Source organism: Delphinapterus leucas, chromosome 20, assembly GCF_059928025.1.
Source record: "Delphinapterus leucas isolate spDelLeu-1000000601 "Yukka" chromosome 20, BTC_Dleu_Yukka2, whole genome shotgun sequence".
NCBI lineage: Eukaryota > Metazoa > Chordata > Mammalia > Artiodactyla > Monodontidae > Delphinapterus > Delphinapterus leucas.
This window is the reverse complement of record NC_143148.1, coordinates 15,172,589-15,185,899: the sequence shown is the minus strand read 5'-3', so window position 1 is coordinate 15,185,899 and position 13,311 is coordinate 15,172,589. Positions and strand designations below refer to the sequence as shown.

At 37.9% G+C, this 13,311-nt stretch overlaps 1 protein-coding gene and 1 non-coding gene across 5 annotated transcripts in view; one reads left to right on the top strand and one right to left on the bottom strand.

The window, feature by feature from the left end:
- The window catches only part of ZNF568 (zinc finger protein 568), a 51,185-nt gene that overhangs the window by 31,530 nt on the left and 6,344 nt on the right, over positions 1–13,311 (bottom strand). For all 4 annotated transcript variants that reach the window (XM_022586271.2, XM_022586277.2, XM_089902241.1 and 1 more), the window contains one exon: positions 12,816–12,874. In XM_022586271.2, coding sequence (XP_022441979.1) covers positions 12,816–12,874 — 59 coding nt within the window. The remainder of the gene's footprint in view (positions 1–12,815; positions 12,875–13,311) is intronic.
- LOC149744612 (small nucleolar RNA SNORA25) lies at positions 9,621–9,747 on the top strand. The gene has a single exon (XR_016391063.1). It is a non-coding gene; the product is annotated as a small nucleolar RNA SNORA25 (small nucleolar RNA).

Below are 13,311 nucleotides of genomic sequence, written 5' to 3'. Positions count from 1 at the left end.
TGAGACATGGAGAAGAGAAAGGAAAATGGCAGACATAATTTAGTGTCAACATTAGTGGTAAATGGATTGAACAATCAAAAAGGCAGAGACTGTCAGACTGGATAGAAAAACAAGATCAAACTATATGCTGTCTATAGGAGACATACTTTAGGTTCAAACATAAAAGTAAACTGAAATAAATTGACAGGAAAAAATATATCATGCAAAAAATAACCGTAAAAAAGCTGGAGTGAATATTAGACAAAATAGACTTTAATACAAAAACTGGGGACTTCCCTGGTGGTCCAGTGGTTAAGAATCCACCTTCCAACACAGGGGACATGGGTTTGATCCCTGGTCAGGGAGCTAAGATCCCACATGCTGCGGGGCAAATGAGCCTGCGCGTCGCAACTACTGAGCCCGCACACCACAACTAGTGAGCCCGCATGCTGCAACTACAGCCCATGTGCCACAAAAACAGGGTCCACGTGCTCTGGAGCCTGCGTGCCGCAACAAAGAGCCCATGTGCCGCAACCAAGAACTGACACAGCCAAATAAATAAATGAATATTTAAAAAAGGAAATCAATAAAATAGAGAACAGAAAAATAATAGAAAGAATCAATAAGGCCAAAAATTGGTTCCCTGAAAAGATCAACAAAATTGACCAACCTTTAAGTTGACTGACCAAGAAAAAGAGAGAATGCTCAAAACATTAAACTCAGAAATGAAAGAGGAGGCATTACTACTAACCTTACAGGATTAAAAAGGATTATAGTGAAGTATTATGAAGAACAGTATGGTAACAAATTAGATGATTTAGATGAAATGGACAAATTCCCAGAAAGACACAAAGTAATGAAACTGCTCAAGGACAGAAAAAAAGAAAATCTGAATAAACTTATATCAAGTAAAGAGATTCAATTAGTAATCAAAAAACTACCCACAAAAAAAAGCTCAGGGCTAGATGGCTTCACTGGTAAATTCTACCAAACACCAAAGAACAGTTAATACCAATACTTCACAAAATCTCCCAAAATAGAAGAGGAGTGAACGCTCCTTCTATGAGGCCAGTATTACCCTGATATACCAAAGACAAAAAAAAAAAAAAAGAAAAAGAAAATTACAGACCACTATCTCTTATTAATACAGAGGTAAAAATCCTCAACAAAATACTAACAAATTTAATCTAACAATATATAAAAAGGGAACACAGATGTTTATAACAGCTTTAATTCATAATTGCCAACACCTGGAAGCAATCAAGATGTCCCTTAGTAGGTGAATGGATAAATAAATTGTGGTACATCCAGATAAATGAATATTACTCAATGCTAAAAAGGAATGTGCTATCAAGCCAGGAAAACACATGGAGGAACCTTAAATGCATATAACTAAGTGAAAGAAGCTGACTTGAAAAAAAAAAAAAAAGAAGAAGCTGACTTGAAAAAGCTATATACAGTATGATTCCACTATATGACATTCTGGAAAAGGCAAAACTATAGAGACAGTAAAAAGATTAGTGGATACCAGGGGCTGGAGGAGAGGAGAGCAATGACTAGACAGAGCAGAGAGGATTTTTAGGTCAGTGAAAACACTCTGTATGATACTGTAATGACAGACACATGTATATACATTTGTCCAAATCCATAGATTATACAACACCAAGAGTGAGCCTCAACGTAAACTATTAGATTTTGGGTGATTATGATGTGTCAGTATAGGTCCATCAATTATAACAATGTACCACCCTGATGGGGGTTGCTGATAATGGGGGAGGCTATGCATGTGTGGGGGCTAAGGGTATATGGGGAATCCCTGTACCTTCCTATCAACTTTGCCATGAACCTGAAATTGCTCTTTAAAAACAAACAAACAGGGCTTCCCTGGTAGCGCAGTTGTTGAGAGTCCGCCTGCCGATGCAGGGGACACGGGTTCGTGCCCTGGTCCGGGAAGATCCCACATGCCGCGGAGCGGATGGGCCCGTGAGCCATGGCCACTGAACCTGTGCGTCCGGAGCCTGTGCTCCGCAACAGGAGAGGCCACAACGGTGAGAGGCCCGCGTACTGCCAAAAAACAAAAAACAAACAAACAAACAAACAAATATATAAAGGATTATGTGCCATCACCAAGTGGGATTTATACCAGGAATGCAATACTGATTTAACATCTGAAAATAAACTAATGTAATACTCGATGCCGATAGAATAAAGAACAAATCCACATGATCATCTCAACAGATGCAGAAAAAGCACTTGACAAAACTCAATACCTTTTCATGAGAAAAACACTCAACGTACTAGCAAAAAAGAGGAACTTCCTCAACGTGTTATAAGACATCTACAAACACCCCACAGCTAACATCATACTAAATGTGAAAGACTAGATGCTTTCCCCTTATGGTCAGGAACAAGACAAGGATGTATATTCTTACCACTTCTATTAACATTGCAGTGAAGGTTCTAAACAGAGCAATTAGGCAAGAAAATAAAAGGTATCCAGATTGGGAAGGAGAAAATACAACTATCTCTATTTTCAGATGGCATGATTTTCAGAAAACATAAGAAATCCACTAAAATTTTATTAGAACTAATAAACAACTTCAGCAAGGTTGCAGAATATAAGATCAATAGTAAAAAACCAATTGTATAACTAGACATTTGCAGTGAACATCCAGAAATGAAATCAAGGAAAACAATCCCATTTACAATAGCATCAGAAAAAATAAAATACTGCTCAAGACGATGGAGTAGAAAGACCCTGAGCTCACATCCACTCATGGGCACACCAAAATTACAACTATTTACGGAGCAACTGTTGATGAGAAAGACTGGAACCTATAAAGAGAACGAACCACAACAAGGTGGGTAGGAGTGGTAGAGTCAATGTATAGTCAAGACCCATACTCCTGGATGGGAAACACACAAATGGGAGAATTACAATTGCAGAGGTTTTCCACAGGGAGCGAGGGATCTGAGCCCCACATCGGGCTCTAGAGCCTGAGGATCCTGCACAGGGGAAGACAAGCCCCCAGAGCATTTGGCTTTGAAGGCCAGTGGGGCTTACTTTCAGGAGACCCAGAGGATTGTAGGAAATAGAGGCTCCACTCTTAGAGGGCGTACACAAAATCTCACATGCTCTGGGACTCAGGAGAGCAGCAGGAATTTGAAAGGAGCCTGGTTCAGACCCCGCTGCTGACCTTGGAGAGTCTTCTGGAGAGGCAGGAGGCAACTTGAGCTCACCCTGAGGACACAGAGACTGGCAGCAGCCACTTTGGAGAGCTCGCTCAACCACATGGACGCTGGTGCTGGCAAGTGCCATTTTGGAATCTTCTCTCTAGCTTATTAGCCTTGGGACTCAGCTCCACCCCGCCCACCAGTTTGTAGGCAAAAGTACTCTGACTCCTCAGGCCCACCAATTAGCCAGGCAGGGACACAGACCCATCCATCAGCAAGCAGGCTGCCTTAAGATTCTCTGAGCCTACAGCCACCCCTGACATGACCCTGTCCACCAGGGGGCCCAGGACCCAGCCCCACACACCAGAGATGAAAATGTTGAGAGATGATACAAGCATGAGGGATGGAGAATGAAGATCTAATCTAAAAGCTATATACATTGCCAAGGAACCAGAATAAAAGAAAACCTAATAACACAAATGGAAAAAAAACAACTTGGAGTTGAAATAAAATTGAAATATTATGACTATGTGAAAGGAAAAAAATAATGAAAAAAAAGGGTAAATTGTAACTGTGGATAGGCAATGGTTTTTTTAGATATGACACCAAAAGCACAAGCAAAAAAAGAAAATTAAATAAAAATGGACATCAGAAAAATGTAAAAATCTTGTGCTTTCAAGGACATCATCAAGAAAGTGAAAAGACAAACCATAGGCTGGGAGAAAATATTTACAGATCATATACCAGATAAGAAACATATCCAGAATATATATGAAGATCTCTTACAATTCAATAATAAAAAGACAAACTAATTTAAAAATGGGCAAAGGGCTTCCCTGGTGGCGCAGTGGTTCAGAGTCCGCCTGCCGATGCAGGGGACACGGGTTCGTGCCCCAGTCCGGGAAGATCCCACATGCCGCGGAATGGCTGAGGCCCGTGAGCCATGGCTGCTGAGGCTGCGCGTCCGGAGCCTGTGCTTCGCAACGGGAGAGGCCACAACAGTGAGAGGCCCGCGTACCGCAAAAAAAAAAAAAAAAAAAAAAAAAAAGGGCAAAGGATCTAAATAAACATTTCTTCAAAGAAGATATACAAATGGCCAATAAGCACATGAAAAGATGCTCAACATCACTAATTACCAGGTACACGTAAATCAAAGTCACAATGAAATATCACTTCACAACCACTAGATGGCTATAATCAAAAGGACAGATAATAATAAGTGTGATGAGGATGTGGAGAGACTAGAATTCTCATCCACTGCTGGTGGAAACCTAAGATTGTAAACTGTTGTGTAAAACAGTGGGGCAGTTCCTTAAAAGGTTAAATGTACAGTTACCGTATAAGCTAGCAATTCCACTACATATAATGAGAACTAAAAATATATGTCCACATAAAAACTTGTACACAAATGTTCTTAGCTACATTATTCATAATAGCCAAAAAGTGGAAATAATTCAAATGTCCATTAACTGATAAAAAGATAAATAAAATGTCATATTCAGGACTTTCCTGGTGGTGCAGTGGTTAAGAATCTGCCTGCCAATGCAGGGGACATGGGTTTGAGCCCTGGTCCAGGAAGATCCCACATGCTGTGAAGCAACTAAGCCATGCGCCGCAACTACTGAGCCTGAGCTCTAGAGCCCGTGAGCGACAACTACGGAGCCCCTGCGCTACAGTTACAGAAGCCCACGTGCCTAGAGCCCATGCTCCACAACAACAGAAACCACTGCAATGGGAAGCCCACACACCGCAATGAAGAGTAACCCCCACTTGCCACAACGAAGACCCAACACAGCCAAAAAAATAAAATAGAAATAAATAAATACATTTATTAAAAAATATGTCATATTCATACAAGAGAATACTGTTTGGAAATAAAAAGAAACAAAGTACTGATACAAGCTACAAAATGGATGAGCCTTGAAAACATTATGCTGAGTGAAAGAAGACAGTCACAAAGGACCATATATTATATGATTCCATTTATATGAATGTCCAGAATAGGCAAATCCATAGAAACAGAAAGTACAAAGGAGACTTGGGGGGAAATGGGAAGTGATAGCTCATGGGTACAGAGTTCCTTTTTAGGGTGATGAAATGTTCTAACATTGATTGTGGTAATGGCAACTCATAAATATACTAAAAAACATTGCATTATATACTTTAAATGTGTCAATTTTATGGTATGTGACTTATATGTCAACAAAGTTTTCTTAGGTTGTGAGACTGTTCCAATGTATTTCAAGTTTTAAAAAAATTCCAATAAAAATAGTTCCATCAGAAAATATTACTGATTAACTTGATTATTATTCCACAAATATTCATTTGTGTCTCTAGCTAATGTCCCATCCCCCAGTGTGGGCCTTGAGTGAGCCATTTGTTAGAGCCAAAGGAATGTCAGTGAACATGATGTGAGTAGAGGCCTGAAATGCACTTACACCTGTTAAAAACAAGACAACAGGCCCAAAATGGAGTCACTTATGCTAAGCCTCATGTCACCAAACTGAGACTTACCTACAGTTTCAGCCTCTCCTAGAAATAAAATCTTAAACTAGTCAAGCAGGAATCACCTGATCAGCATTAGTGAGGTAATCTGCCTGATAGACCCTATCATCCCCTAAAGGAAAGTAACCTGGCCAGAACCAATCCACTTTTTGCTACTATAACTTCCTTATTCCCACTCCCTTCTGCCTATAAAAATCTTTGACTTGGTACAGCTCCTCAGAGTTCCTATGTATCTGCTAGATTGGCTGTTCCCTGACTCATGAATCATTGAATAAAGCCAATAAGATCTTCAAAATGTAATCAGTTGAATTTTGTTTTTAAACACACCCTTGACTTGGTTCATGTACTCCAGCGATCTGGCAAGTGAAGAGCCTGCCCCAGAAAGCTGCTGCTCTTTCACCTGAATGAACACACGTGGAGGAGATGTGAGCCCATGCCACAGCCCGAGTCACGGCCAGGTGATCTGCAGCCCAAAGCAGAGCCCAAAGCCCACATAGTCAACCTGCATGAGAATAAAAGTCTCATAAAGGAAGCAGAAAAGCTGAAGAGATACCTGATTGCAAATTTTTCAAAGAATTAGGCTCTCAAAATGGAGGTGGATTTAGATATTTTTACTGGTTAACAGGCTGTAGAGTCTGACATCATGAGTTCAAATCCTGGCTTCAAAATTTAATCGTGTGGGAATTCCCTGCCAGTCCAGTGGTTAGGACTCGGCACTTTCACTGCCATGGCTCGGGTTCAATCCCTGGTTGGGAACTAAGATCCCATAAGCCTCGCGGCGCAGCCAAAAACAAAAAAGTGTTTTTTTAAACTAAACTCGACAAATAGCCAAATTTGAGCCTCATCTGTAAAGTGGCATTTTCCTCCAAGGGCTGTTATGAGGACTAAATGAGGCCAAAAACTGTGAAGCACTCAGAACTGAGGTTGGCACCCAATAATCATTCAATAAATGTTTCAGGAATAGATAACCCCTATGGAATATGAACCACTAAAAAAAATAGGGAAGAACAACAAAGAAAATATATTTTCTACTAGTGCTAGTAAATTAGCATTAAAACATCTTTCCCACTAACTAGTAAATTAGCATAAATTTCATACCAAAAAAAAAACTGTACTCCTGACAAAAATTATAAAACAAGTAACAAAAGTAAATATGGGTTAATTTCTAACTATATAAAATGATGAATCAGTGCTTTAGAACAAATAGTCTATTTTCCTAAGATGTTGGCTCTCTTTACATACATATGTCAAGAATTCCATATTAGGAGCAAGGAACAAAGAGGATTGTTAAAAAACACAAATTCACATTTCTTGTCATTAAATTTTATTCCTCCTCCTGTCAGACAGAACCAAGAAAAAGATGAGTATCTCCTGGGCCCTGGAAGGAAGCCTTAACATTTCCAGAGGTCCTGCTGGTATCACAGCAGTTTCCTCTCCTTTATTTTTAAGATACTTAATATGATAAATCTTTTTTTAAAAAATAACAAAGTTTACAGTGAAAGCATAAAGATAATTACACATCAGTTCTATGGTATATATGCTGACTGGCAACGTTTTTCTTTCTGACTGGCAACTTTTTGTAAAAGTTTCTTTTTTCCTTAAAGTTACACAAACATTAAACGAATATTCTTTTTAAAACTTAGAGCATAACACACAACATTTTTCATATTTTTTCTTGGATATTTTACACACTTATTTTTCAAATGTCTTCTACAGTCAGCTTGAATAGACTTGCCTTAAAAAGAATATTTAGAATATGTGAGATTCCAATAAATCTCAAGATTAAAGAGAATTTATATTGATTTAATAATGATGATCTTTTCCAAAAAAAGTATGTATTAAAAATTTATTCAAATCCTCTTTTAGGTCTCAGTAATGCTTTAAAGGTTTCTTTCTCCCATATACAACAGATACAATTTTTTTTTCCTTTAGGATTTTGTTTCTACTCTTAACATTTTTCTTCCATTTTATTTATTTTTTAATTTTAATTTTTTTTGGCTGCATCGTGAGGTTTGCAGTATCTTAGTTCCCTGACCAGGGATTGAACCTGGGCCATGGCAGTGAAAGCACCGAGTCCTAACCACTGGACCACCAGGGAATTCCCACCTTCCATTTTACTTTTGAACTGGTTGGTGGTTTGTATATAGAAATGTTGTTGATTTCTGTATATTAATTTTGTGTCCATACTGTATTGAATTCTCTTGTTTCCTCTTCAACTGCCCACATACATAATTGTATCACCTAGATATAATTTTGTATGCACCTTCTCAATGTTTATCTTTTTTTCTTTTCTATATGCATATAGAATTATAGTAAATAAATGTGGTACCACGAGTAATCTGGTCATGTTCCTGACTTTAGTAGGAATATGTGTCATTTCCTGCAGGAAACATATTTCTGGCCTTTAGCTTAGTATGTGTGTAGAATAATTTTTTAAATATCATGTTAAGGAAGTGTCCTTTTACTTCTATTTTATAAATAGATCCTCTTTAAAAAATCTCAAATTCTGATTTAAAAAAAATTAGTAGCTTTGTGGAGCTGATTTTATATATATATATATATATATATATTTTTTTTTTTTTTGCTGTATGCGGGCCTCTCACTGTTGTGGCCTCTCCTGTCGCGGAGCACAGGCTCCGGACGCGCAGGGTCAGCGGCCATGGCTCACGGGCCCAGCTGCTCCGCGGCATGTGGGATCTTCCCGGACCGGGGCACGAACCCGTGTCCCCTGCATCGGCAGGCGGACTCTCAACCACTGTGCCACCAGGGAAGCCCTGATTATATATATTTTTGAATATGATAAATTATATTAATGGATTTCCTTAAATTGAAACATCTTTCTGATAGACAGAAAAAAATGTTTCACTCAATTCTTCTCTAATTACAGACAGTCCCCAACCTAAGACAGTTTGACTTATGAATTGTCGACTTTACAATGGTGCAAAAGTGATACACACAGAAAACAAAGATACCTTGAATTTTAAATTTTGATCTTTTCTCACGCTAGCTTTATTATGATACTCTCTGGTGATGCCAGGCAGTGGCAGCAAGCCATAGCTCCCAGTCAGCCATGTGATGTCATGGGTAAACAACCAATACACCCTTACAACCATTCTATATTCATTCAACTGTTCTGTTTTTCACTTTCAGTACAGTAGTCAATAAATCACATGAGATATTCAACACTTTATTATCAAATAGGCTTTGTGTTAGATGACTGAAGGCTAATGTAAGTGTTCTGAGCATATTTAAGGTAGGCTAAACTAAGCTATGATGTTTGGTAGGTTAGGTGTATTAAATGTATTTTCAATTTATGATATTTTCAAATTATGATGGGTTTATCAGGATGTAAGTCAGGAAGGTCTGTAGTCTACAATTCTTTGCAATTCCAATTAAAATCCCAACAGCGTTTTTTCCTCAGAGCTAGATAAACTGATTTTCAAATGAAAGCATAGAGGTCCCAAAGTAGCTGAGGAATTTTTTAAAACTAGAACATTTGTATAGTGGGAAGTGGGGAAATGCCTGCCAAGCAAACAGGGTTATTATAAAGTTAAAGTAGTTAAGACAATGTAAACACATACACACGCACACGCACACACACACACACACACACAGAGCATAGCACTGGTATAGATGTAGACAAACAGATTAAAGAAACAGAACAAAGAGCCTAGAAACAATTAAGCATGTATATTATAAAGGTGGCATCACAAAGTAAAGATCTATTTAACAAATGGTATTGGAACACTGGTCGCCTACATGCAAAAATAATTTTACTGATATAATTATCAGCAAATTCCTACCTTGGACCAATTACAAAATTGAATTTCAGTTGGATCAAAAACTAAATATGAAAAGCAAATCTTTGAAAAGAAACTATAACATAATATTAGGAAAGATATCTTATAAAATACCAACATTAGAAACTTATGAAAGAAGACTATTAAACATTAATGTTGCATAGGTCATTTCAAAGAGGGCTTATGAGACCAAAACCAGGAGCTCTTAATGCTGTGACCAAAGACTGAAGTTCTCCACAGGATGTAATAGTCACTCAACAGTGCTATGTCTTCCTGAGGAGATACAAGATTTAACCACTTATATCCATGATTGCTGATACGGGAAAGTAAAAATAAATGTTTCCCAAGTTTAACAACAACAATAAAAATTAATGTTGCATATTAATTTTGACTGAATTATTACTGTATGCACAAACTTATCATATGCTAGATGAAACTACCCAAATTTAAAGTTTATATACAACAAAAGATACACGATAACATATAAGTGACAAATTAGAAGAAGATATCTGCATAAATCCTAATGCTGAAGCAGGCATTCTTAAAATCCCTTAATTTCAAGTAGAAAAAGGACTAACGGCATAAAATGGACAAATAATATGAACAGTCAATCGGCAAAATTTGCATTTCTTCACTCATGAGTGGATTTCCATTTGTACAGTATCATAAGAGTGTGGTCCTAGAGGCAGGTTGTATGGGTTTGAATCCTGGCTTTACTGCACACTTGATGCATGAATTTATGTAAGTTTCTTAATCTCTGTGCTTCACTTCCTTTCTCTATAAAAATGAAAATAATATCTACTTTACAAACTTCTGATAACGATTACATGAAATAAGCTATGTTAAGCTTATAGCACAATATACCTGGCACATAATAGGTACTCAATAAAGCTATTATACTTATTGCTGTAGAAGATTTTTCTAGCTGCTGTGTAGTCTATTCAAATATAAATAAAAGCTGCCATGTAATATATTTACATCCATATTCTAGAATGAATGCCCAGAAACATAGGCAGTCCATTTCTGTTTGATAGTCCAGACCAAGATGTCTGGCTCTGGTGTCTGAAAGGAACTGAATGATGTTTTTGAAAGCTAACAGAGTGTCCTATTTGTAGATCACAACTCCTTATCTCCAGCTTTTTACTTTATAAGGAAAATTCACATGTGAACTAATTATTTGGAAACCTCTCATAAAAGATGGTCATTACCCACTAATTCAAAATACACCTAAAAAATGTATCTACAAATCTGAATAGTCTGTTTCTTTGTGACATTTTTATTTTAAAATATTTATTGCCACTTGCATTTTTTCCAACTGCTTGCTCATGTTCTCCACCCAATTTTCTATTTTCTTAATTATTGGTTTTTAAGAATTGTTAGTATATTTCTGCATATGTATTACAAAAACTGTTCCCAGTTTTGCCTTATTACAGTGTTTATGGTAGTTTTATTGAAGAGAAGGATTAATTTTGTGAACACAAATGAGGCATCTACTCTTTTATCTTATCAGTTTCATATGTTAAACTAAAAAAGTAGGTCAATGAATACAGCGAACACATTCAAAGACATTTTCAGGTAGAAAGATTTATATAGCTAATAATTATTAACAATATTTATCATTTATGGAGCACTTACTATGTGCATTTAACCCTCTCAATATTCCTATGGGGTAAGTATTATTATTATCCCCATTTACAAATGATGTAACTAAGGCCAAAGAGATTAAGAAACTTGCCCATAATCATGCACTTACTGTCACTGAGCCAAGATTTGAACCCAAGTCTGTCTAGGCCCAGAAAACCACTCTGCCAAAAGGAGAAATAACTGGATAAGCCACACAATCATGTGGTCAATAGAAATGTGTGTGTGTTTCAGGATGGAAAAGATATGAGCTGAGGAAAAAGAGGCAGTAGAAAATATTTAAAATACAGGAGTGTGAGGGATTCCAGTGTTGGAAACAAAAAGAATCAACAGCAGAGGAAAATGAGTCATTTTGTAAGAAGATGAAGAATACTGTATCTTTTGAGACCATAAAAAAAGACGTAGAGAGTTATAGATACCAGAACTACAAAAAATTCTGCCACAGAATTTTAGTATATATTTTAGCTCAACTTAAAAAGTCTCAACTGAAAGAAATATATATGGAGGGTCATTTGAAAGAAGTACTCGATTTACTCTTCCCAATAATTCTAGTCTTTAATCTATGGCCAAGAAGGACTTTTAATAAACTGAGCTTAAAATCGTAAGAATTATGGAATTATTTTGGATTTCTTTTTGACTTAAGTGCCAATGAAAAGCTTTTTACTTTCCTGAATTATAAGCTTTTTCCTCATAAGTAGTGCAAGTTATGGGATGAACTCTATGTCTCAGTTTGCTTTTGCTTCTCCAGATCGTATTCAAAACAATTTTTTTAAAGATTTTTTTTATATGGACCATTTTTAAAGTCTTTAGTAAATTTGTTACAATATTACTTCTGTATTATGTTTTGGTTTTTTGGCCGTGAGAAATGTGGGATCTCAGCTCCCTGACCAGGGATTGAACCCTCACCCCCTGCATTGGAAGGCAAAGTCTTAACCACTGGACTGCCACGGAAGTCCCTCAAATTTGAACTCAAGTTTTGTAATCCTGTATGGACCTGTTTCTGCATAGCCACATGTCAAACTTCCCCAGGTTCTGATCTGCTAGCTGCATTTTTCCTCACCTTGATTTTTTTTTTTTTTTTTTTTTTTGCGGTACGCGGGCCTCTCACTATTGTGGCCCCTCCCGTTGTGGAGCACAGGCTCCGGACGCGCAGGCTCAGCGGCCATGGCTCACAGGCCCCGCCGCTCCACAGCATGTGGGATCCTCCCAGACCAGAGCACGAACCCGTGTCCCCTGCATCGGCAGGCAGACTCTCAACCACTGCGCCACCAGGGAGGCCCTCACCTTGATTTTTGATTTAGTTTTTTCCAACTTACTGGTAGGTTAAGGTAACCCACTGCAACTGCATTGTAAAATAATGCAGGAAACAAATAAATGCTTAAAACGTACAAGAAGGGACTTCCATGGTGGCACAGTGGTTAAGAATCTGCCTGCCAATGCAGGGGAGACGGGTTCGAGCCCTGGTCCGGGAGGATCCCACATGCTGTGGAGCAACTAAGCCCGTGCGCCACAACTACTGAGCCTGTGTGCTGCAACTACTGAAGCCCACACGCCTAGAGGCTGTGCTACGCAACAAGAGAAGCCACTGCAATGAGAAGCCCGTGCACCACAACGAAGAGTAGCCCCTGCTCGCCGCAACTAGAAAAAGCCTGCACACAGCAACGAAGATCCAACGCAGCCAAAAATAAATAAATTTTAAAAAAAAACACAACGTACAAGAGAACTGGTCATATCCTCTTCTTCCTTGAAAAGGGCAGAATCTGGAGAACACCAAGCTGAGGAAAGAGAAATAAAAATCTGTTTACTTCAGAGCCCCAGAAAAAGGACTAGAGAAATCTTCAGCATCAGCTGTAAGATCACCTATAATGATCCTCAGAGCTTTGAGAAATATTAACCACCACCAGGCTACAGAGACACCGAAATGTACATAGATGGCTTGTAATTTAATCATATAGAGTTCTATGGGAATTTCTGGAGGGCTAAGTCTAGGGTGCCCAATGAATCTATTTCCCTAGTTTCCTGCTATTTTATTCCTAATAGGAGATTTTTTAAGTACATAATAATAAATACCACAAAGATTTAAGGATTAAATTATTTATGAAGCACTGTAAATAATTTGGGAAAAACTTTAATCAGAGACAGGTTATAGGCATTGTGGAACATTCATATGATGGAATGAAATGCAGCTATAATTCTAAAGACATTTTAAAAT